The sequence below is a fragment of the Colletotrichum karsti genome (genome assembly GCF_011947395.1).
Source record: "Colletotrichum karsti strain CkLH20 chromosome Unknown Scaffold16, whole genome shotgun sequence".
In the NCBI taxonomy this organism is placed as follows: domain Eukaryota; kingdom Fungi; phylum Ascomycota; class Sordariomycetes; order Glomerellales; family Glomerellaceae; genus Colletotrichum; species Colletotrichum karsti.
This window is the reverse complement of record NW_024065916.1, coordinates 159067-180754: the sequence shown is the minus strand read 5'-3', so window position 1 is coordinate 180754 and position 21688 is coordinate 159067. Positions and strand designations below refer to the sequence as shown.

Here is a 21688-nt window from a genome sequence, read left to right as displayed (position 1 = left end):
CCCGGCCACCTTGCCGTCCGTCATCCCGCACGAGGAACTCGGTCTCGCATCATTTTCGGCTTCACATCCAGCCACAGTCACTCTTTTGCCGAACCCTGTTCATCATCTTCATCACGCTCCTTCTAATACTAATATTCTAATCCTTCGGTCGCACCATTCCACACTCTTTCCCTGCGGCAGCCGATTCTTGACTTTTTCTTTTTTTTTTTTTTCTCGTTTCCGTCTCCCAAAAAAGCTTCCTGGAGAACTTAATCGTCACTCTTTCCATAAACGGAACTTCGACCGTCATCGTCCAACCCCCTTACAACCGCCCTCGACTCACCCACACCTCGATTCATAATGGCGTACTACCAGCAACAACAGCAGACCGATCCCACCTACTTCACAGAGGCCAATGACCAACCCGAAAGGCCACGGATGGGAACCCGGGATGCTGCCAAGATGATTGCGAGGCAACGGCAGGAGATCATCGCCAGCGAGCTTTCCCGTATTGCCGGCGACGAGTACTTGGAGGATATCATGAAGCACATGAGGCACATGGAGGTAAGACGAGGAGGGACTTGTAGGATGACCTGCCTTGCTGACAATGCACCAGGATGAGACTATGCCCGACGCAAACCTCATCGACATGCAACGTGAGATTCAATGGTACATGAGACCCTACCTCATCGACTTCCTCATCGAGGCCCATGCCGCCTTCGCCCTCCTCCCCGAGACTCTGTTCCTCACCGTCAACCTTCTCGACCGGTACTGCTCCAAGCGTGTCGTCTACAAGCAACACTACCAGCTCGTCGGCTGTGCTGCTCTGCTGATTGCCGCCAAGTACGGAGACAAGAAGGACCGCGTTCCCCAGATCCACGAGCTTAACAACATGTGCTGCGGGCTCTACGACGCCGGCATGTTCACGCAGATGGAGATGCACGTCCTCAACACCCTCGAGTGGACCATCGGCCACCCCACCGTCGACTTCTTCACCCAGCTCATCGTCGCTGAGGAGCACGACAAGGTTGAGGTCGAGCACATGGCTGCCTACATCTGCGAGATCGCCCTGTACCACCGCGACTTCGTCTCCACCAAGCCTTCCATCATGGCTCGTTCCTCTCTGGCCCTGGCAAGAGCGATCCTTGGCGAGCCCGAGGTCAACGACGGAGAGTGGGACCACGTTGAGAACGTCACCCTTTTGACTCTGTCCCAACACCTCCACAGCCCCTCCGTCGCCCTGGCAAGAAAGTACTCGTCACCGCACCTCTCCGGCGTCTCCAAGAAGCTGGCGTCGTTCATGGCCCACCAGGCCAACATCGCCCGCGCCCAGTCCGGCCCTCCGAGTCCGCCTTCTGAGTCAACAAAACAGGCCAGCATCTACAGCACCCCGCACAAAGGCCACGGAGCCGTCCAAGGAGTCGCCGACGGGTACATGACCCCACCCATCACTCCCGACGGCGCCGCCTACGGCAACGTCTCCAAGGAAGGCTACCCGCCACCGAGATGCCCGGTCACCCCCACCCCTCAACCGAACACCGTGGCGTTTGCTCAGCAACAGCAATTCGCCCCGTTTGTTCAAAACACAACAGGTCAGAACATGGCCTAACCGACCTCGAGTCGAGCCCTGGGACCGGTGCTTGCATCGGCCCCGAGCGGATACCCACAGCGTCCAACGCTACGATACGGGCAATCGAAGCTTTCCCCTCTTTACCGTGGCAGGGCATTTAAGCGTGTCCAGGAAGTAAAAAAGGAAAAAAGATTGTTTGCATGCGGCATTCAGAATGGTTTATTTCAGCAGTCATGGCATCGAGCGATTTGATTTTTTGCAACAAAGTCCATTTTTCACTCAGCAGAAGTGTCCCAAAAAAAGGAATACGGATCATACCCAACCCCCGAGTTTTTTTTCAGCATTCAGCGGATTTTATTACACAACACCCGAAGAAGAGTTTACGTTCGCGAGAAGGTCACCCCCGGAAGGGTGAAGGATTCGGAGAGTGGTGGTCTCCGTCGGCAGTCGGAGGAGTACAGGGGAGCGAGAGATTCGACACCCGACCTTCAATGATGCGAAAGGATGGTCAACAACGAAGTCAGATTGCAGAGTCTCGGGAAGAGACTCGACCAGAGGAAACTTCTCGACGGGAGCACAAAAAAAGTGAGGTGGTTTTTATTTTTCGACGGAACGCGTTGGGAAGATTCATCGATCCGATGGAGAGTTCTCGCCTGGACCAAATACGGGACGACACGACCCCCTTTGGCCGGCACCTTTCGCGACTTGGGATTAACACCATTTCCGAGATGATGGACGGATTTGTCCTGCTTCTTTATCTCTTTGGCGGCCGGATATCCCCTAATGGGCCGCCAACGGACATGAGTTTTCAGGGACGGATTTGGTTCACGTTGTTTTTTTTGGAGAGAGGCTGGATTTGTTTCTCTCTCTCATCGCAAAAGGAAGATTTCTGGATGAATTGGGACGATTGGAACGACAGTAATTACGCCGTTCCCGGGAACCAGCCGGGGTGAGAGCCCTCGAGACTTTCGTATACCCGCATTTGCACTCCCTCCCTGTGTAAGGTAGTTGTACAAAGGCACAAAAAAAGAGTAAAAATTCTCTGCACTCTATACAATCTTGCCCTCCTCTGTCTCAATCGTGTGATCGTGACCGATGTTTGATGAACTTTCGGTGTAGCACACTGCTGGTCTTGCGGTGTCGCGCAAGGGGGAAAGGATCGTCTTCCGTAAGTCCACATGGGAAATGAACGCCCCGTGGCACCCAACCTCCCCCCGGGAGGGGCTGAAGTTGGTGGTGGTGCGGTGCTGCTAATCATAGCTGACCGCATAATAAGCACCGGGGGGGAACAGATGAAGAGCTGGAGGCCAACCAATTTGTGTTTATACTATGGGAGATTTGGATGTTGTGCATGTACTGACGGGAATCTTTATCGCGCGTTTAATCTCGGATTTAGACGCCCTCTCTTTCTCGCCCTGTAGATGTTGTTGCTGTCCATCTTTTCGTGCTTTGGATCTGGTCTGATGTATTGGACTGGCAATTCCATCCGAGAGAGAGGTGGACTCTCCTCACGTCATGATTGGAGCTGGGATGGGGACATTTTCTAGTGGGGTTTAGTTACGACGGGAGTGGGGGTGTTGGGTGAAGCGAAGGTGAGCTTGATGTGATTTGGGAATTGGGATTCATGGATAAGGGACAGGGGTTTTTTGGTGAGTGAGGGGAGGGGAATTTCTTTGGTCCGGGTTGGTGTGTCACGACCTAGCAGCAAATGATTACGGGTTTATGAGGTTGTTGAGTGGCTTGGTTGGGGAAAGAAGGGTTGGAGATGTCGAGATTGGATGTGAATGTGTTTTTTTTTTTTTTTTGGTATGAATCGATATGATATGCGTGGGTCGGAGATGATTTGGCCGGGGAGAGGGAGTGAGTGCATTGAGATGCGTTATGCGGGATTGGGGGCTGTTGTGGTTATGCCCCATGTGGTTTTGTCCCGGGTTTATCCCCCCCTTTTCTCTTCTTCTACGGATATGGGTATGGGATTTTCTTGCTCCTTGGTTTTTTTTTTACTTGGTTGGCTGTGTGGGATTGAATGAGTGAATGGGTGAGTGAGTCACTGAGAGAGGAGGTTCATGCGTCCCGCCCGCACTTGCATATAGCAGATCGGGATCCGGGTCCGGGTCTCGGTGGTGTGAGGGGTGATGCTGGCTCGGACGTGAGATGATATTCCGATTCGAACCATGCAGGCCCTGGGTATCTGGGATGTTCGCTGGGAAGAATGCGATGTGTCGTCGTGGCGGTTCGTCTGATCTTGGCATTCGAGGTCGGTGCATGCTATTAGCCGTGGCCGGGTTCATCCATGACGCCGTGGAGAGGACGTTGGAGATGGGGGACATGCGTGCTGGATGGGAGGTGGGGGATCTTGGTGGCTGACGACGTATTGTGAGTCCCGGATGTGTTGAGCGTGATTTGTGAAGATGTGATGGCGGGGGAAGGGGATTCTGATCGGGGAGTCTTGGTGGATGGGTGGATGGGTGGATGGACGGATACTTTGCTTGGTTTTTATGTCTTTGGGTGGTTGAAAAGTAAGGGGGTATGCGCCTCGCTGACGTTTGGTGGATTATTTGCTTGAGGCCGAGGTTTGAAAGTATGTGATGACGGCTTAGCTTCTGGCTCGTGGTTATATATACGCGTTGAGACCGGTTGAGATACTACTTGGCTCCTCTGCTCGTGCACTACATCTCTTCATTGACGCTTGAGTATTCTGACGAGTACTACTCCCCATGGACCTGCTTTCCATTTCTTATTGTTGCTTTTCCCTTCGTGCGGGCCGAGCCTCTTGTCTTGTTGGGGCTAAGAGCTGAATAGTTGGGAATGCCCCTTCTTCCCGGTGTTAAGTGACCGATCTGGCAAGACGACGAGGCTCGTGAGCTATGAGTTCGGAGTAAGTATATCTAGTAGACGGCTCACCGCCCTCAGACACCACTTCCAGAACCAACAAGAGGACGCAGACGAATTCGATCGGCTGCATCGGTTTGTTCTATCAGCAACTGGATCGTCGGCGGGTGCCGGGCGTGGATGGTCGAGTTGTGTAGGAAAATCCGGGTTTTCTTTTCACGAACTCGTATTTGTTGCTGTTTGGTTTGCGCTGATTGCGGGATGGCTACGCTCGAAAAAGAGGGAGACACCAGAGAGAGAGAGAGAGGCCAGGCCACAAAAGTGTGATCAGCGAGGGTTACGAGATCTCGCTTGAACGGGGCTGGACGGTTCTCATCGAAGACGGGTGGTTTTCCTGACGAGATCTCAAGCCTGGATCTGCTCTCTCCCTAAGTAGTCAGAAAGACAGGAAGATATGTGCCTGTTATATACACGATCTAGAGTTCGCATACAGCATGGGAAGCTTACTTACGGTATAAATAAACAGAGTGTCTCGCCGATTCGTAGCCCCTCAACCAGGCGCGCCGTGGGCGCGTAGACGCCGAAAGAATCCACGTGTTCACTCTAATGGGGTACATGCTGTCTATCTGACGATTGCCGACATTATTCGTAAACCAGGGTTCTTCACTCGAAACGGGGCGTCGCAGCGTCGTCTATCGAAGTTCCCGAGAGTATGCGGCGGTGAATGCACCAGAGGTAACGGCGACGAGGAACGTCGTGTAGTATACAGGCCTGCTGGCCGGGCCTTGTTGAATGTGAAATTAAATCTCGATCGAAGCCTGAGGCGAATCTGGCAGCTGCTACATATGTAGTTGGTTTCTTGTTCTTTCTTGAGTTGAACGAGTAGTTGTATCTTCGTGTGGGAGCTACACTTGGTTTTCTTCATTCTGGAGAACAACTTGTTCAGGATCTGTCTAGACTCTCAGAGATCCCAAGCGAGCAATGATGTCTAAACTTCTCAACCGCAATGGCTCTTCTGAGTGTTGCCTCTAGCAGCGGGTTCTCGTCTCCTCCTGCGGTTGCTACTTGTTCTTATTGTCGCTGGTTGGGTTCCGCATAACCAGATGAGGAGTATATAGCCAGTCAAGCATGTTTTTTTTCCTGTTCGCGCCACGCGTGACTGCTTTAGGATTTCCCGGAGCTCTTGGGAAGCATTGTCGATGAACGCAAATACTGATACTTGCTTGGGACTTGGCTTCCCATGTTATTCTATCGACTAAACTTGTACTACCCGTACGTGTTTTCATCCTCCATGTATTAGGGCGGCATGATACTCAGCAGATGACAGTGACCGCTGAGACGGAATAGTGACGGATGGCAAAGGGTTGGATTTCTTTAGAATCGCTACGCGAAACAAAACAGCATGCGTCCGCATCGTCGACATATGAACCCTGTGGTTTAGTCCTGTTCTCGACAAGCCACACTTGGGAGCCTGAGTCTATCTGCTGTCATGACATCGGAGGAGGAGAGGCACTTTTAGCCAGATATATATTGGCCTCGATGCCGCAGGCTACCTTTGACAAGCTGTGTCTCTGACTTCTCATTCATCTTGCGGCAGTTGGCGGCCTGTAGATGTTCCCTCTAGGAGTTCTTGTCTTTCCGAACGACGACTGGTTCCACACGCAAGCCAGATGCTCCTCCGCGTGCCATGGTGGTAGACATATAAAAGCCGACATCTCTTCCCACCAGTTGGTGAAACCAGATACGCTGTCTATCAAGCATAGTCGCATTGCGATGTTCACGGCTTGGTGCCATCCCTCAGCCGGCTGGAGAGTATGCGTGTAGAGGTTCGGGACGGGACGCAGGCTGCGCCTATCGTCGATTGCGGTTCCGAGAGTATGCGGTGCTGATTACACCACACGTGAGGATAACGAGAGATGACTACGATGTAGGTTTTGGGGATGAACACTGCCTGAACCATGGTAATAGTGAGCGGAGGGGTACGGTTTGGTGGCTCTAGAAATCTTGACGTTGACGAGAGAAATCCCAGACACTCCAGTGGGTGAGGAGAGAACTGCGGAAATCCTAGCCAAATACCTCATAGCCTTCCTTATCTCTTATAAAAACCAGCCCTTCCGCCGAAATGCGCGGGTTCTGATTTCATGAGCTCAACGCATCTGCCGTCACGGCGTACATCCTCAAACCCGCGCCTTTGACAGACGACACCACTCATCAGGGCACGTACGTGCTAGCCTCATAGCCACCCACCCTCACCTCCCAGACTCTTTCAACAGTGAGCAAGGCCGCTGCGTGAAGATGGTCTAGGGGTGGAGTCGGATGCCTGGTTTCGGCAAAGATCGAGGGTTCGAGGTCTGGTGACCTTGCATAAGTCTCGAGGCAGCTCATTGTTTTTTTTTTTTCGTTTCAATTTTGGCTTTCTCGTGATGTAGTCTCGAGGCTCTCCCATTTTGGAATATAATGATTTAGTTAGATTGCACTGGTCGTAGTTGTGATGAGGCAATGGCATGGTTTGATTTTTCGTTGTTTGGCCAGGTCAGTCCGTATCTACAAGGCGGGGAGCCGAGGACGGTGGTCTTCCATTCCAACTCCGCAAATCTTCCGGATCTCATCCTCGTCGTCCCGAGTCGCTTTTCTATTCATCACAATATAAACCCGGAAATCCGCGAATATCATCCACCACTAGAAGCCCAGCATAGCGAAATTCCCATTTTGCTTCACGTCTCCATACTAACTGAGCTTTGCATGCACAATACCTCACGTCGCACATCGCCGATGATAGCTGTTCGAGCAACGGCAACTCTTGTCCTGTCGCGCTATATATACATCGAAGTGTATCGTCATCAGCGGCGAGCGTCAGGCCATGTCGAGCTTGCTCGCCAGGGTGGAGGTGACGTGATTATCTCCATCAGTCGGACCACCGGAGAAGATAACTTCGGCTGTGTTTTTGAGTTGTTTCTTCTCATGAGAACTAGGTATCGAGCCTTTAAAGACCCCCAGAATGATCCATGACCTCAACCTGGTCAACCGGGTGTACTCCTTCATTGTTTTTCTTCACGCCTTCATATCCCGGGCCGGATAGGATGAGTCTTCCCGGGATATGCAGACTCACCGTTATTCACCTGCACCGGGTGAAGCTCGAGGCTATCACAGGGGATATGAGTTACACTCTTTTTCTCCATCTCACCCATGGGTTATTGTCAGGGGAAATAAACACTTGAAGAGCGACGAAGAAAGACACCGGACAGCGACGCTTCCTTGTCTGTGATGGAAACACTTGACTCCGCTAGCTTCCCTCTCGCCTACACCAATCTGGCTGGGTTATCCATCAAACGACCTGTGAACCCAAGACCTTCGCGAAAGAAAACCGGGAAAGCCAACACTTCATCTTGGAACGAGAAGAAGGAACTCAGTTGATCCGTCTTAACCAGTGAGAGTTGCCATCACAGTAAAGAGTAAGTGCGTAGCTGCAGACTGCAGCAAGGTGGTGAGCTGTGTATTACGCCTCTCGGGCTGTCACCAACGATAGGATCTTCACCGTCGACTGGTAAAGAAATAATGCTGCGTCGTCAAGCCCGGGACGATACACAATGCTAAAACACAACGATCTAAGTATCACCTCGCCCATCTCTCTTCAGCCCGTCTGAACCCTCTACCATCCGAGAGGCAAATCCCGAACGGTTCGTTGATTGATTACAATGATTCAAGGCGTAGGAAGACCCCTTAGTCGAGACTAGATGTCAACTGGAAGAAAGATAGAACCAAGTCACCCCTTCTACGGTTGGCCACTCGACTGCAAAGCATTGAGACAACGATGTATGAGTAGGCCATGTAAGTAATCTTCATTGCTATCATGGCTATTTCCTATGTTCAAATGAGTCGTGATCCCTGTTTTCCCTTATGAACGGTGTGTGTGTCGTTATTCATAACCCCTCAAGGAGGGCGTACGTAACCAGAGTGGCGTCCTCCTCGGACAAAGCGAGACATTTTCAACTTTCGTAGCCGTCATCCCGTCGTCCGATAAACCCGTGAGCCAAAACAGCGACAGATAGCTTGCGAATTTCCGGTGCTGTTTCCCTCAAAAGGCTGTCTGTCTATATGTCCTCACAAACCACTTCACTTTTATTTCAATCGTGAGTAGAGGAGTAAGCCAGTCCTACTAGGACTTGCTCCACACGTTGCTGGCCCCCTCGTCGGGGACCGCGACGAAGTCGGTGCCCTCGCCGCTCTCGCTGCTGCCGTCCAGCGAGCCGTCGTAGGAGCTGGTCTGCCACGCCGACAGCTCGTCGACGCGGCGGATGCCCATCATCCACGAGACGAGGCCGCGGGGCACCCACTTGCCGACGAAACCGTAGACGCCGGCGCCGAGGCCGACGCGGACGGTGCCGCTGGTGATGGAGCCGTCGATGACGTCGAAGACGGCGTTGTGCAGGTGACGCAGGTTGCTGCCCTTGAGCCCGCGGATGCGGCCGGCCGAGATGGCGGAGGTGCTCTGGACCACGAAGTTGCGGCCGTAGGCGTGGCGGGCGTTCTCGGGCCACATGAGGGTCTCGGTGGCGTCGGCGTCGGGACCCGGGGCGCCGCCCTCCAGCAGGCCACGCTGCGAAGGGTGCATCTGCTTGGAGGGCTGGAAGCCGGAGAAGTCGAAGGTGCCCAACTGGACGTGGGTCACGGGGATGCCCAACGGCCGCAGCTCCGCGGTGAGGACCTCGGTGAAGGCGGACAGGGCGGAGGAGACGGTGGCCTCCGGGGCGTGGAAGGGTGGGTTGATGGAGGAGATGATGGATGGGGTGAAGACAAGGACCTTGGGAGGGGTCCACTTCTCGCCTGGCGGGCTGAGGCGGGTCGTCAGGAGGGGCAGGAAAGCCTGGATTGTGAGGATCGGGTGCAGGAGGTGGGTGTTGAAGAGGTCCGCGAAGCTGGACGGCGGGATCGTGGCGATGGGGGAGGTTTGGTAGTTTAGCGAGGGGATGAGGATGACGGACTTCAGCTGCAAGAAGTTCGGCTTGGTCTTTGGTGCGGGAGCGTGGGGAGACTGGAGGTATTGGGCGAAGCTGTCGATGGCCGCACCCGCTCTAGGAGGCTGTCGTTCGTTAGCAGCAGATCAGCACCGTCGAGACGTCGAGTACTCACATCCGTGGTGTCGATACCCATAGGCAGGATATCCGGTCTCTTCAGGCTGAGAACCATACGCTCGTCCTCCTCGGCGCTGCAGACGATGTAGACAATGAAACCCCTCCTCTCGAAATCGAGGGCAAGAGATCTCGTGAGGGGCAGGGCGGGCGAGCCAGCGATGACGACGACTTCGAGTCTACCTCCGTTCCTCGCCCGCTTCGCACGCCGCGTCTTACGGCAGAACCTGCTGCTCTTGTACTGTCGGTATGCCACCACTCCGACGACGGCCACCATGGCGCCCGTCAGGATCTTGTTCCTCGACACCCAATCCGAGATCCTCTCGTACCGGCTGACGGCTATCACCTCGATGGGGATGTGGCGGGCGGGTGGGCTCGGACGCACGGAGTCGGGAATCCATTCTGTGGTGGACAGAGTCTCTCTGACGACCTCGGCGGCCTTCTCGACGTGCGGGTTGATCAGGTTCGCGAACTCGTCCGAGTACTTGCGGATGTGGTTGGGCAGCGAGGACAGCTGCAGGGGGGCATGGGCGTCAGTTTACAGAGCTCGTGATCACAAGCTCGAGAGCTTTCGAGGACGGACAGAGCTACTTACAACGTCCAGGAACTGCTGGTCGTCCGCCGACATCTTGACGATATTGACCAAGGGTTACTGGGGAAGTGAAAGGATGAGGGGGAGGGGGGAGGGTCGGCGGTGAAGCCCTTGTAGAATTGTTGGAAATTATCCTGCAGGTTAAAGCTGCTCGAAGATGGGGAACTTTCGAGTTCTTGGGCAAAAAAAAGGTCGGTGAATCTGGGCAAATGGCTCCGCGTAGACGTGGGGGGAATGTCTCCGCTGTACAGGTGGGGCCTCACTGACCGCACCTCGCACCGAAGCGTCCGGGCTTCGTCCGGGGCTCGGCCTTGATTGGTCGGCTTTTCTTCCAGAGTAAATCCCCGTGTTATCTGAAGTTTGTTTTGTTTCCCCGACTTTCAACGTCACCACCCTGGGTTCCTTCGGTGCATGAACTGCCATTTCCAGCCTCTATGCTTTGACTCCACGCAGCCCCTTTTGCTATCTTCGTGCACGGATCTCATCGATGGCAGGGACAGTGCTCATCCACGTGAAGGTGCTCTGTCCAGTGCCCAAGACCGAAACCACCTCGATGGCTTCAACTTCACCAGTCAGCCATGGATTTGTTCTAGGACAAGTTTTGGAGCAACTTCGATATCTCAGGGACTTACTTGTTCGCTGGAAATCGCATAGCGCGCAACAACTTTTTCTTCTCCCCGCTTGACAGCACTTCGAGTCTCTACACTAAGTCTCGTCCATCTATCTGATTGACACGCCTCTCTCAAGTGAGTAAATTAGTAACTAATGTTAACAAGTAGAAGTAGCTAGGGAAGGGGAACCCTTGTCGTGATATCTTGTCGGACGTTAGACCGCAGTCTGATCTTCACCGGAAAGATTTTCAAGCCGTTCGGGGTCGTGTCTTCTACTTCAAGGCCGGGCCCGGGGACAGATGCCGCCACCCGGGACCAGACCTCGCGAGCCCTCTGGCTCAGCTTCAACTCCCGCATTGCTACCTGAATCATCACCTTTGGTCTTTTTTTCACAATCTCATACCGAAACAGGAACCATTGATACCCACTCTGGTCGCTGTGCCACAGTTCCATGAGTCGCAGCTTGGGCATACGCAGGGCCACCTGCCCGGCTTGTATGATGAGCCGGTCCGCGACGAGGGCTCTCGAGTTTCCAACCACCCCAGACGTCAAGGCGATCGACTCCAACTTCGGCCAAGAGCTGAGAGGAATTCGCTCGCAGTACGAGAAGAAGTCCAGCGCGTCGAAGACGAAAGATGCAGAGAAACTCTTCAGTCGCTGAGACAACTTCGCTGCTGCTAACGCTAGGGCGGGGTTTCCTGGTCTATCCAACTGCCGAGGATCAAGCTGATGGGCTTCCCAAATCGAAACATTTTTGATGAATAAATGGGACTGAAGCCCGCCAAGCAAAGCTTCAATCGCCGCGTCGCGCTTCTTTTGACCCTCCTCGTCGATATCTCGCCAGGACTCATATACGATGTCCTGGAGGCGAGGGAGCCTTTTGACGAGTTGGGCAAGTGTTGCTGGGCCCAGACCTCTGAGATTCTCTCGGCTGACGATGAATTGGGTTACAGCCGAGACTTCTGGGAGATCATCTTCGACGTCGAGAAGGCTCCCCAGGGTGAGTTGCAGGGGTCTTGGTGACATGTCGGATGACGGACATGTCAAGTAACGATCGGTGCGCACACTTGGGTTCCTTTTCAATATGTGTCTCTCATCATTGATCGAAAAGGCTCTGAGCTCGAGTGTGAGACCCGTGCTCTCCCACGCGGACAGAACTCTGAAGAGAGAGGAAATGTGACCGTTGAATGCCCGGTTGTTCTCGTCGATCATGGCTTGGCTCTCCTCGACGCAGCAGCGGTCGAGTCCGTACCTCGGCAGCTCCGTGTCGAGACGGATTTTGCTGATGATTTTCCTGCGTTTTTCGTTGTCTGGCCTGCGAGTCACCTCATCTAGGCGGAGGATGTCGGCTTTCGAAGAGAGCCGCAACGACGAGAATGTTTGCTTCTCAACGACTTCTTGGACCTCTCGACACAAACTGGCCATAACACACAGTCTACTCGTTCCATCAACTAACCGAATCATCTCCTCCGCGATCATCAACTTGATTTCGGCAGGCAGAACTTGCCATGCTGAGCGGGACGTTGCGGCCACATCAGCTTTAGGTCTCCTTGTCCTAAGTCTTCTTGTCGTCGCGGGCTTCTTCTTTCTAGGCCTGGTTGTCTTCGAAGCTTTCTGGACTTTGACGGGAGGCCTGGTTGTCTTTGGAGCTTTCCTGACTTTGGTGGCTGAGGGGGATGCGGCGATGGGTTTCCTGGGCCGCAACTGCATACTGCTCGGCTGCGCGACGGCTGGCTTTCTAGGTCGTAATTTCATCTTTCGTCGTAGGATCTTCGAAGTCTTGGGATCTTGTTGGGTGGTTGTTCTGTCGAGGCTTTGCAGAAATTGCAATTGCTAGTATTGTCTTCTATTTAAGCATATTTCCAACGACACCCTTCTGTCCTCCTAAGCAGATCACAAAGCTTAACTGGGTACCTAGGTAGGCAGGAGAGTGTGGGATCTCAGCCACAAGGGGGAAGGAACCGAGAATTCGCAAAAGTCTAAAATGAAAGTAACTATTACAACAGCTTCTAGGAAAATAGGGAAGGGTTTTGTCATTAACTAATTGTTGATATTGAAATAGAGTCCAGCGATATCTCTTGATCTACTAAAGTCAATTGTTGCCAATTCCTACAACCAACTAGTAAGTCTTTATAGACTTAATAAATAGCTAGGTGCAATTAAAAGGAAGAGACAAATAAATAACTTCAATCAACCGTTCACATCTCATTTCAAATAAATCTCAAAAGAAAAAGCAAAAACAAGAAAACCAGTAATGTGGTTCGCCAGCCAGGCAAAAATGCGACCCTCGCCGGATTCGAACCGACAGCCTTCAGCAAGCTGGAAAAGAGACCGGAAGCTGACGCGCTACCATTGCGCCAGAAGGCCATGCAAGATTCGGCAAAATCTGGGTTTATCATGCCCCGCTTGCTGCCGCGGGGGTCGCTGGTTTGACTTTCGGATTCGGGCGGCTATCGTGGGTCCAAGGGGCGTGCTGAGGTCGAAGTCCTGTAAGTTCTCTGTGTTGAGTTTTGCCGCGGTTGAGGACTGTCAGGTGAGAAGCCTCTTGAGATCTGAGGTATTGGAAGTCTGGTTTCATCGGCCTTGCTCCGCGTGCAGAGTTGTCCGAGGCGCCTCGGAGGCGGAGGAGTCGGCTCCAATTCTCGGCTCCGCGGTCCCACATTCGACTCGGGATGTCGCCGGGAAGTACTGTTGTAAGAATCCAAGTTGAGCATCAATGAAGATTCCAGCGAGGGAAAATGAAATTAGGTCCAGATGCAATATCATGCATGATGTCCGTGATCATCTACTAAGAACTAACCACCAAGTTCGCGTCGCCGAGGAAGGCCTGGGCGACGCTTTCCCAACGTGCTAATGTGAGACCCAGGCGGGGCACCTGCGCAGTCTACTGATGTACGTGGACCGACAAGAGCATAGCCCCGGTTTCTAGATGATGGTATGATTCAGGGAAATAGCATGTAGTGAGATAATGGGACATCGCAAGTAAACGGTCCGATGTGTAATCATGAACTTTTGGTATCATTGAGCTTGAAATCACAAGCCCGCTTATGCTGCATAGCTTCGCAAGCTGCTTGCAGTACCTATATCATACAAGAAGCTCTCCCATCCGGCTGACTTTCGATCAGCCTTGGATCTGCTCCGATGCCTCCCCCTACGCCTACACGCTGCTTCCTCGCCTCTCTGTAACTCGCGTCACTCACGCCGCCTCTGGTCCCCCCTAGTGACCACCACGGCCACGGAATCTCCTATTTCCACGCTCGCGCCACTTGCCACCACGGCCATGCCTGCGATCACCATGTCCCCTGTCGTCGTGCATATCCCTCATCCTCTCCCGATGAGGCATCATCTCGCCGTCCTCCCTCTCGCCGTCCCTCTTTGGCTCGTCCTCGCCCTCGACTTTAGCGCTGGGCTTTTCCAAATCCGTCCTCCACCGCGGGTGCGCGCCGAACTTGCACGTGGGCCCCTCCGGACAGAAACCCACGAGGTAGTACACGCACAGCTTCCTCCGGACGTGCTTCTTGCTGCAGCGCGGCCCCAGCGGGCAGAAGCCCTTGTCGTAGTGCGGGCACGGCGGCAGCTTCGACTGGGGGTCGATGTGCAGGTACAGGCACTCCTCGCCGTTGGAGCAGTAGCCGTTGCGCATGAAGAAGTTGCACTCGGGCATCTTGCGCAGGTTGTACTCGTGGAGGAACTCGCAGCTCTCGCCCTTCTTGCAGAGCCCGCGCAGCCAGTGCTTGCAGACCAGCGACGGGCCGCCCGACGGGTTCGACGAGGTCGATGAGGTGTGGCGGTCCGGGCAGGAGGCGCCGAGGGGGCAGTGGCCCGCGAGGAAGGGTTTGCATTGCGGGCGGTCGGAGGAGAGCTCGTGGCGGTAGGTCTGGCGGAGGAAGGGGGTGAAGGAGAAGGAGGTTGCCAGCGGCGTGTGGTTGAGGATCCAGCTCGTCTCGGGGCGGGGCGCCGCGGCTGGCATTTTGGGAATTGGGGCTCCGGGGAGCTTGCGAGGTTTGAATTCGTCGAGCTCGTCTGGTCGGAAAAGGTGAAGTGCTTCGTTCGTTGATGTTGCGCGTGCGTGTTCTGGGTTGCGAGAGGTATAAGCCGCGTCGGTTGGTCGCGCGAATTCTCCCTGGTATGCGAGAATCGATGCGATTTGCTGTCTGAATTGCGTAGTTCTGCTGACCTCAGATGTTGAGGAAGTTGTGGGTAGAGAAGATGGTCGCGATGTGAAGGGTAAGTTGAGGCGCGTGGATTGGGTCAGTGGAAGCTTCGCTCAATTGCCCCATAATATTAGTAATCCCTTTTGACTGAGCTTGAGTGGATACTAGAGCAGCTTCCCGCCCGACCACACCTAAGGTACCCTTCTTCCGCACCGCCGCTTGCTCTTTTATCATCCTGAGGAACTGGTACCTCTTGCTGCAAATTTGAGTCTAAGAAGTTTGTATTCTGTTTGAAGTGGGAAAAAATGGGGAAAATAGGACTGATATCTTATCGTCATGTTTATCTAGGCATGTCATTGAACTCAACGGTTTGGACCGGCGGAAGGTGCTAAATTGTGAGCAAAAGCATGGTCTAATTGTGAGAAAACTATCCCGCTACTCTACTCCCAAGGGCAACCGTCTTTGAAAAATCGGTCGATATGGCTTTCGGCATGGAAAAATGTCACGACGTTGAGCAGTAGTCAATGTTCGAGGGTACGAGGGAGGCCCCCAATCTTATTCTTGGGCTCGTGGTGAATCCTCGTTTTGGGACGTAGGCCAGCCTCTTTAGCCGTAACAATCGTGTGTGCGGCTTATTCGGCTATCCTCCAGTGGCACTCCTCCGACACGAGTATTCTCAAGCCTCTTCCTCTCCCGAGGCACCAGCGCCGCCGTCAGTCGCAGGGGCGTTCTCTGGCTTCTGGGCGTACCAGAAAAACATGTTGTAGTAGCGGTGCTTGCTGTTGTCCTCCATGTCTTTCTTGATGGTCGCGCACCAGACTTGGGCCTCCACCTTGGAGATGCCCATTGCCTCGAACGGTTTACCGGTGAACGCGGGCGCGGCCATGTTGATGGCCTGTTTCGAGAAGTAGCCGATCAACCGTTGCGTCTGGTCCTTGGGCCAGGTCCCGACTGGAATCTTCTTGACCTCGCAGTGGATGTTCTTGAATCCGGCGGATTCGAGGTGGGGTTTCAAGTCGCGGGCCTTGTGAAAGTCCATACCGAGGCCCTGGAAGGCTTCGGCGACGAGTTCATAGAACTCTTTCAGCTTGTCGTCCTTTGCCATGGTCCCGTCATCGGAGTGAATCTGTCCGTGGAGCTCCTGAAATTCAATCCAAGCCCCGGGCTTCATGTGACTGATGAACCAGTCAGCAATATGACGATAGCTTCGCTTTGATGCACTGACTTGTAGGCCTGCCCAATTACTTTGTCGAGCTTTGGCAGGATAGGAGACATGGCCCGGAAGTGGACAAGATCAAAGTCATCCCCGTTCAGCCAGTCATCTTCAGCATCATCGACAAGAAACTTGACATTGGGTGGAGTCCAAGTTGGCTGAATGGGAGACAAGTCGATACCAATGATGGACGCGCTGGGGTAAAGGTCGGCCACTACACAATATGCAAGTTAGCTGTCGAAGAGCAAAGATGGCAACGAGGGCCCGACCTTCAATGGCCCATATTCCTGATTTTGAGCTGTCAGTCGACGCTTATGTGGGGAGTAAAATCGTAAACTGACCGGTACCAGTTCCAATGTCAATGATTTTCTGGGGATCTTCCGCAATAGGAGCATAGAAAAGCTTGCCATCCTTTTATCGCAGCAATGTCAGGAGCCGCAACTGTGCTTAGATGTGTTACGAGGTATTATTACATACGGTGACCTCGAGCATCATGGTATGCTTCATATCTTCTCGGCTTTGCTCTGTCTCATCATTGGGCATGGGGTAACGGCCATGTCGATAGCTGTGGTATCGACGCCCATTATTGTATTCGTGAGCGTAAATGCTCGAGGTAACCGATGCTGAGTCAACGGACGAGGCATCCCATTCAACGGGATCAAATTCACTGTCATCGTTGGGTGCATTGACTGCCTCAATAGCGCCGGGCGGAAGCTGGGCATTGGTCGCCATTGATTGCTGTTAGCTTATATATAAGACGAAGACGAGGCCTGGAAATGAAGCGATGATGAGGACGACGATGAAGAACGATCTTGTTTGGAAGAAAGCGGCGCTCGAAAATCAGCCTTTGCGCAGCAGAAGACGAGATGTCGGAAGAGGGGGAGCGTCGGTGGTATCCAATCCTAGGTATGAAACAACACGTCTCTGTTGGTTTCCGGATGCCTCAGAGTGGCCAATCCGAACGCGTGATGAGTTGCAGCAACATCAGGTTATCCTCAGTGAAGACAGTCCTTCATTGGCTATAGCGAAGTGAAGACCGGGGTGGACTCCGCTCCTGAATTGCCAAGCGAGGTTGGAGGTTTGTCTTGTCAAAAACGGCAGAGATGGAAGTTCGTTGGTTCAACTTGGAGGCAGAGGCAGACACGGAGACAGGGGAGAGGGGAAAAGAGAGAAAGAGCCCCTCTGCTGTTGCCGCGGCATGTGGCTGCTCAGGTGCTTTCCACGCAGACACTTGAACAGGACTGAGCGAATTGAAGAATGAAATGTTCTCAAGAATTAATGGTGTCCCCCAAAGACAAGCACGTTTAGTGACAGCTTAGTGTCAAGTCGATGAGTGATTCTTGGTTGCAGAGTTGATTTTGAGAAGAGGCAACTTTGGTGGCAGTGGGTTGAGGAACAGGGCCAATCCTCGCCAAGGGAACATCCCACCACGGGTCGGAGGGGTTCATGGCGGGAAGTCCCTAGACGAGGGGACCCCTCCCGTTCTTCGATCGGGCCGTAGGAGGCAAGGAAGTCGGCTTGCCGTCCGTATCCGTAGAGTTGCCGACGAGATCGAGGTGATGGCGGGACTGACTGTGCGGAGGTGAGTCTTGGTTGCTATTCATGATGCCCAGCTGAATTATGTCGGTGTTTAGTTAGGAAGGTCTCTTAGGGCAGTGTCAGCTCAGCTCAGCTCACCTGCCTCCAGCTGTTAGAGGAATTGTCATAGAAATGGTGGACTTTGGAAGATGCCACGATGGGCAAGAGCACAGACTCTTTGCTGGCCGAGATGGTCCTTCCTTAGATGATTATCCCTTCTGGGTTCCTCCTTCCTGCATCACAGACGACGGTCCCTCCTTCCTGATGGTGAGAACATGACATGGATGCCCTCAAATGCAGCAAGCACGCAGCAATTGCTCGGGCAGGAAGGACCCACGTCGAATTTTGGTGGTTCCTTCCAAATTCCCAGCGCAGGGTTTTCTTAGTGTTAGCTCCGCCAAGGATGCAGAATGACATGCCGCTTCCTGTTCTTTTTCTTTTCTTTTTCCCTTCGGTTGCATCTGGGGCCGTCTTCGGCTTCTTCAACCCACATCGACATGGACCTGGGCTGCCCGTGAAGAATGGACCACCGCGGTTGAAGCCACTTTAGGCGGGGTTGTTTGCTTGCTCTGTCTCCGTTTCTTCTTTCTTTCCTTCATACTGTCCGACATTTCCTCCCTCGACTCGAGTTGAAGTATCGGTACTCACTCGACTCGACTCGACTCGACTCGTTACCCACCCCCTCCAGCAACCAGGGCTCTTTGCAAACAAGAGAACGGTGGAAAATGACCCCGCACTTCTCGGCCGGCCATTGTTTGCTTCATCAAGTCACAAATCCGACGAGTCTTTTTTTCTGAAGATGACGGTGATCCTCGCCGGTCATGGAATTCCTGCCAATCTCCTTTGGCCCGTCTCATTTCCTCATCGCGCAACGTGGCTGTTCTAGCGCGTTTCTCCCACGTTTCTCGGTCGTCCCACGGCTGAGCTACTAACAATAGCTTCGCCGTCAAATCAAAGCCAGACAAGCCATTCATGCTTTCAACGATTCAAACTCTCGTCCACCACGTCGCATCCTTCTCTCCGATGCGGACGTGAGAGGACTCAGCAGGATGCCATGCCATGCCATGCGTATCGACCCTGACGGTTGACCACACTTTGCCGGGATTCCTCCGCCAGGCGTGCCGCATCTACCCAATCAGTGCATTTGGCTACTGCGACTTACTTACATACGGAGCACGCCCGCATATCTTCGTACGTACAGACCACAGAATCGACAGGGTGCGGCGCGCACATGCGGGTTGAGATGGATGTCTACCGTCTGCGGATAGGTACGGGCAGACCACGGAGCCACATCGCCCATCTCGTCAACCCATCACCACTCGACCACGAGACGCCGGCTCGCCTTCGTTGATCGACCTGCCCTACTAAGTATGGAACACCCATGGATCTTCTCTCCCTCTCGTGGGCCGATGCGACCAAGACGGCGAGACGACAAAATCACGCCCATGCCCGGCCGGGCCTCCACGCAGGACCAGGACGTCGAGAGAGAGAGATAGATGCCACCGCTCCGTCACGGGAACAACTCAGCCTCCCAAGGAACAATGAGCAAACAACGCTACAATGCGCCCTGCCGGTCACATCCCCCCGACCGACACCTATTCATCGATACCCAACTCGACAACCCTCGCTCAATGACCTCATTCTCCCAAGTCGTCGGTTTTTCCAATCCTCAGGGCTGCTTCACCTACATCGACGTGCTGCCAGCGTGGCATGCAGTCGCTTGCACCCATCTCCTCCACTCGACCCTCACTGTCTGTCGGCTGTTTCCATCGCCGTAGTGGAGATCACGCAGCCAAGCTGCCGCTACCTGTCTATTCACTCGCCATCTCCCTGTCACTGAGTCGCATGGTTATGTTACTGGTCGACTTCGCGACAGAGATGGCCGTCTACCAAGACCATATTTCGACAGCGTACGGATACCTTTCGTTGGAATCGCTCGACGCTCTTTGCCCAGCCTGGCTTGTTTTGCGTTCGACTTCACCGCCTGGAGACGCTTCTCCATGCGTGTCCGTGTCTGATTCATTCCTTCACCCCCGGCTTCCCAGCGCATCAGCTGGGATCTACCCATTTCAGACCATCAGATACCGCCGTGCCGCCCGAGGGTCTCAGTGCATATCAACTCGCCTATCGATCCACACTTTGCACGTCAGTGTGATGAACACTGTCTGTAATGTCCAACTCAAAATTCACAGCAAAGGCGGATGTTCGCTTGCTCAACCGACAACACGTCCCGCGAAGTTGGGAATGCACGCTCAACGACCAACAACGGCCGCATGCCAAAAGTCCAGCACGCGCCAACGCAGAGAAGAAGGTTGCTTTAGAGTTTCCACAAGCAGGTGCAGAATTCCGGCTTTTCGAATTGGCTCCTGTCGTCTCATCTTTAACCCAGTAAAGACTGGCGGTTTCTCCAGCTACGCTTTCTTTTCCCACGACATGCTGTCAACGACAAACCAACCGTTCGAGTACACATCCTCAACGCCCCCAATTCCTGTCCCTAACGTGGAGGGATTGCCAACAGCCCTGAGCCACAAGCGCCTTACGGTTCGGCACCATTCCCCGCGACCGCCGTGGCTGATTCTGCTGCATCCGGAGCCTTACGGGGAAATGTCCCTCGAAATTGATCCTGATTCACCTGCTAGTTTCATACATAGATCGTCGCGATACGGGGAACGATGTCGCTACCCGTCTCGTCTGCAAAATATCCGGCAGAACGGTCCGACTCCTCTGGCCATGCCGCTGCGGGCAAGTCAATTTTGGATGCATGTCTTGGACGAAAGGCCGCCTATACGGCCTCGGAACAAACATCCCTCTCGTGCACTGGTCTCGAGTGACTGATGCCAACAAGCACTGTATGTACTGAATGTGCTGCTGCAGTACAGAACAAGCCGCTTCGTCCAGGATACTTTGTCTCTCGCAGCCGCGGGTCCAATGCCTACATTCGCATTGGTTGACAGAAAACGGACTCGGAATGCGGCTGGTAATCACTGTGTCCACGTCTCGAGAAGCTACATACACACACGCGTAGACAGAAGCATGTCCAACGACCAGGATAGAGTCGCCTGCTCCCTACATACTTCGCTGCTAAGACCTGCATGCACGGCCAGACGTGGAGAAATCAGCTGGAAGATGCAGAAAAAAGGTGGACGAACAAAAGAGGAGGAGAAGGAGCGAAAGTAGCGGTGCGGCGAGCAGGGATCATTCCTGTTCCCTGCAACCCTGATCGTCGACTGCCGCCAAGGGTCGGCGGTCGTGGCCGACGGCCGGGATCAAACAGAGAAGTTGTGAGAACAGACTCGCGCCGGACTAGCTCACGGGAACGAGAGTCAGGACGAGCGGGCTAATCAAGCAACGGCGCCAGGCCAACAAGGCGAACAAGCCCGAACACTATGCCTTGCAATTTTGTTGCGCCCTTCTCTTTGCGAACACACTTCCGAGCATCGATATGTCTGTGTTTACGGCTCTTCCTGGGACACGCCGGCCGAGCAGCACAGGCTCAATGGAAGTCTGGTTGCTCGTCCTACGCCTTCTACTCTTCCTCGGATCCTTCTCTTATTCTCCAGATCTCTCATATATGACCTTAAAAAGTCTCAATACCATCCTTCAACCCCTGCAAGCGCAACCACAACCACATCTTCTGACGCCGCACCCCCCCATGATCCATCCTTCCACCCCATCCAATTATGTCATGCATCATGGAATCGATGGTATCCTGGGCCCTCTAGTAATTTGGATTCCCGTTGTCTCCACCGCCTTGTGCAAGACCTTGAGTCCATACTACCCTGCCCACAGTCGCTCACCGTCGCATCTTTGTTGTCTCTCCCGCAGTGCGGTGTCTAGCTAAATATATAGAACAGCCTCCATGCTGTTCGGGGACACAGAGGTTCGCGCTTGCTGCCTGACCGAACAGCTCGTTGTTCACGCATGCAGCGTTGGGTCCAAGTTCTTTCCTTCATATACTGTCCTTACCACCATCCCCTTCTTCCTCCGGCTGTCTGAGTTGCTTCTTTCTCACCTCGACTTTTACACTTGT

The 21688-nt window shown here is 53.7% G+C and overlaps 5 protein-coding genes across 5 annotated transcripts; 1 reads left to right on the top strand and 4 right to left on the bottom strand.

Annotated features, from left to right (window-relative positions):
* Positions 1-339: 339 nt before the first annotated feature.
* Positions 340-1588, top strand: CkaCkLH20_05586 (uncharacterized protein; the record flags this gene model as incomplete). The annotated part of the gene is made up of 2 exons (XM_038888304.1): positions 340-543; positions 596-1588. The coding sequence occupies 2 exons, from the start codon at positions 340-342 to the stop codon at positions 1586-1588; spliced, it is 1197 nt and encodes a 398-aa protein (XP_038746201.1).
* Positions 1589-8537: 6949 nt separating this feature from the next.
* On the bottom strand, positions 8538-10138 carry CkaCkLH20_05585 (uncharacterized protein; the record flags this gene model as incomplete). Its single annotated transcript, XM_038888303.1, has 3 exons — positions 8538-9461; positions 9512-10024; positions 10106-10138. 3 exons carry the CDS (start codon positions 10136-10138, stop codon positions 8538-8540), a joined length of 1470 nt encoding a protein of 489 aa, XP_038746200.1.
* A 749-nt stretch (positions 10139-10887) lies between these two features.
* Positions 10888-12081, bottom strand: CkaCkLH20_05584 (uncharacterized protein; the record flags this gene model as incomplete). The annotated part of the gene is made up of 1 exon (XM_038888302.1): positions 10888-12081. One exon carries the CDS (start codon positions 12079-12081, stop codon positions 10888-10890), a length of 1194 nt encoding a protein of 397 aa, XP_038746199.1.
* Positions 12082-13930: 1849 nt separating this feature from the next.
* On the bottom strand, positions 13931-14683 carry CkaCkLH20_05583 (uncharacterized protein; the record flags this gene model as incomplete). The annotated part of the gene is made up of 1 exon (XM_038888301.1): positions 13931-14683. The coding sequence occupies one exon, from the start codon at positions 14681-14683 to the stop codon at positions 13931-13933; it is 753 nt and encodes a 250-aa protein (XP_038746198.1).
* Positions 14684-15543: 860 nt separating this feature from the next.
* On the bottom strand, positions 15544-16812 carry CkaCkLH20_05582 (methyltransferase domain-containing protein; the record flags this gene model as incomplete). The annotated part of the gene is made up of 4 exons (XM_038888300.1): positions 15544-16042; positions 16093-16294; positions 16422-16491; positions 16558-16812. The coding sequence occupies 4 exons, from the start codon at positions 16810-16812 to the stop codon at positions 15544-15546; spliced, it is 1026 nt and encodes a 341-aa protein (XP_038746197.1).
* Positions 16813-21688: the final 4876 nt, after the last annotated feature.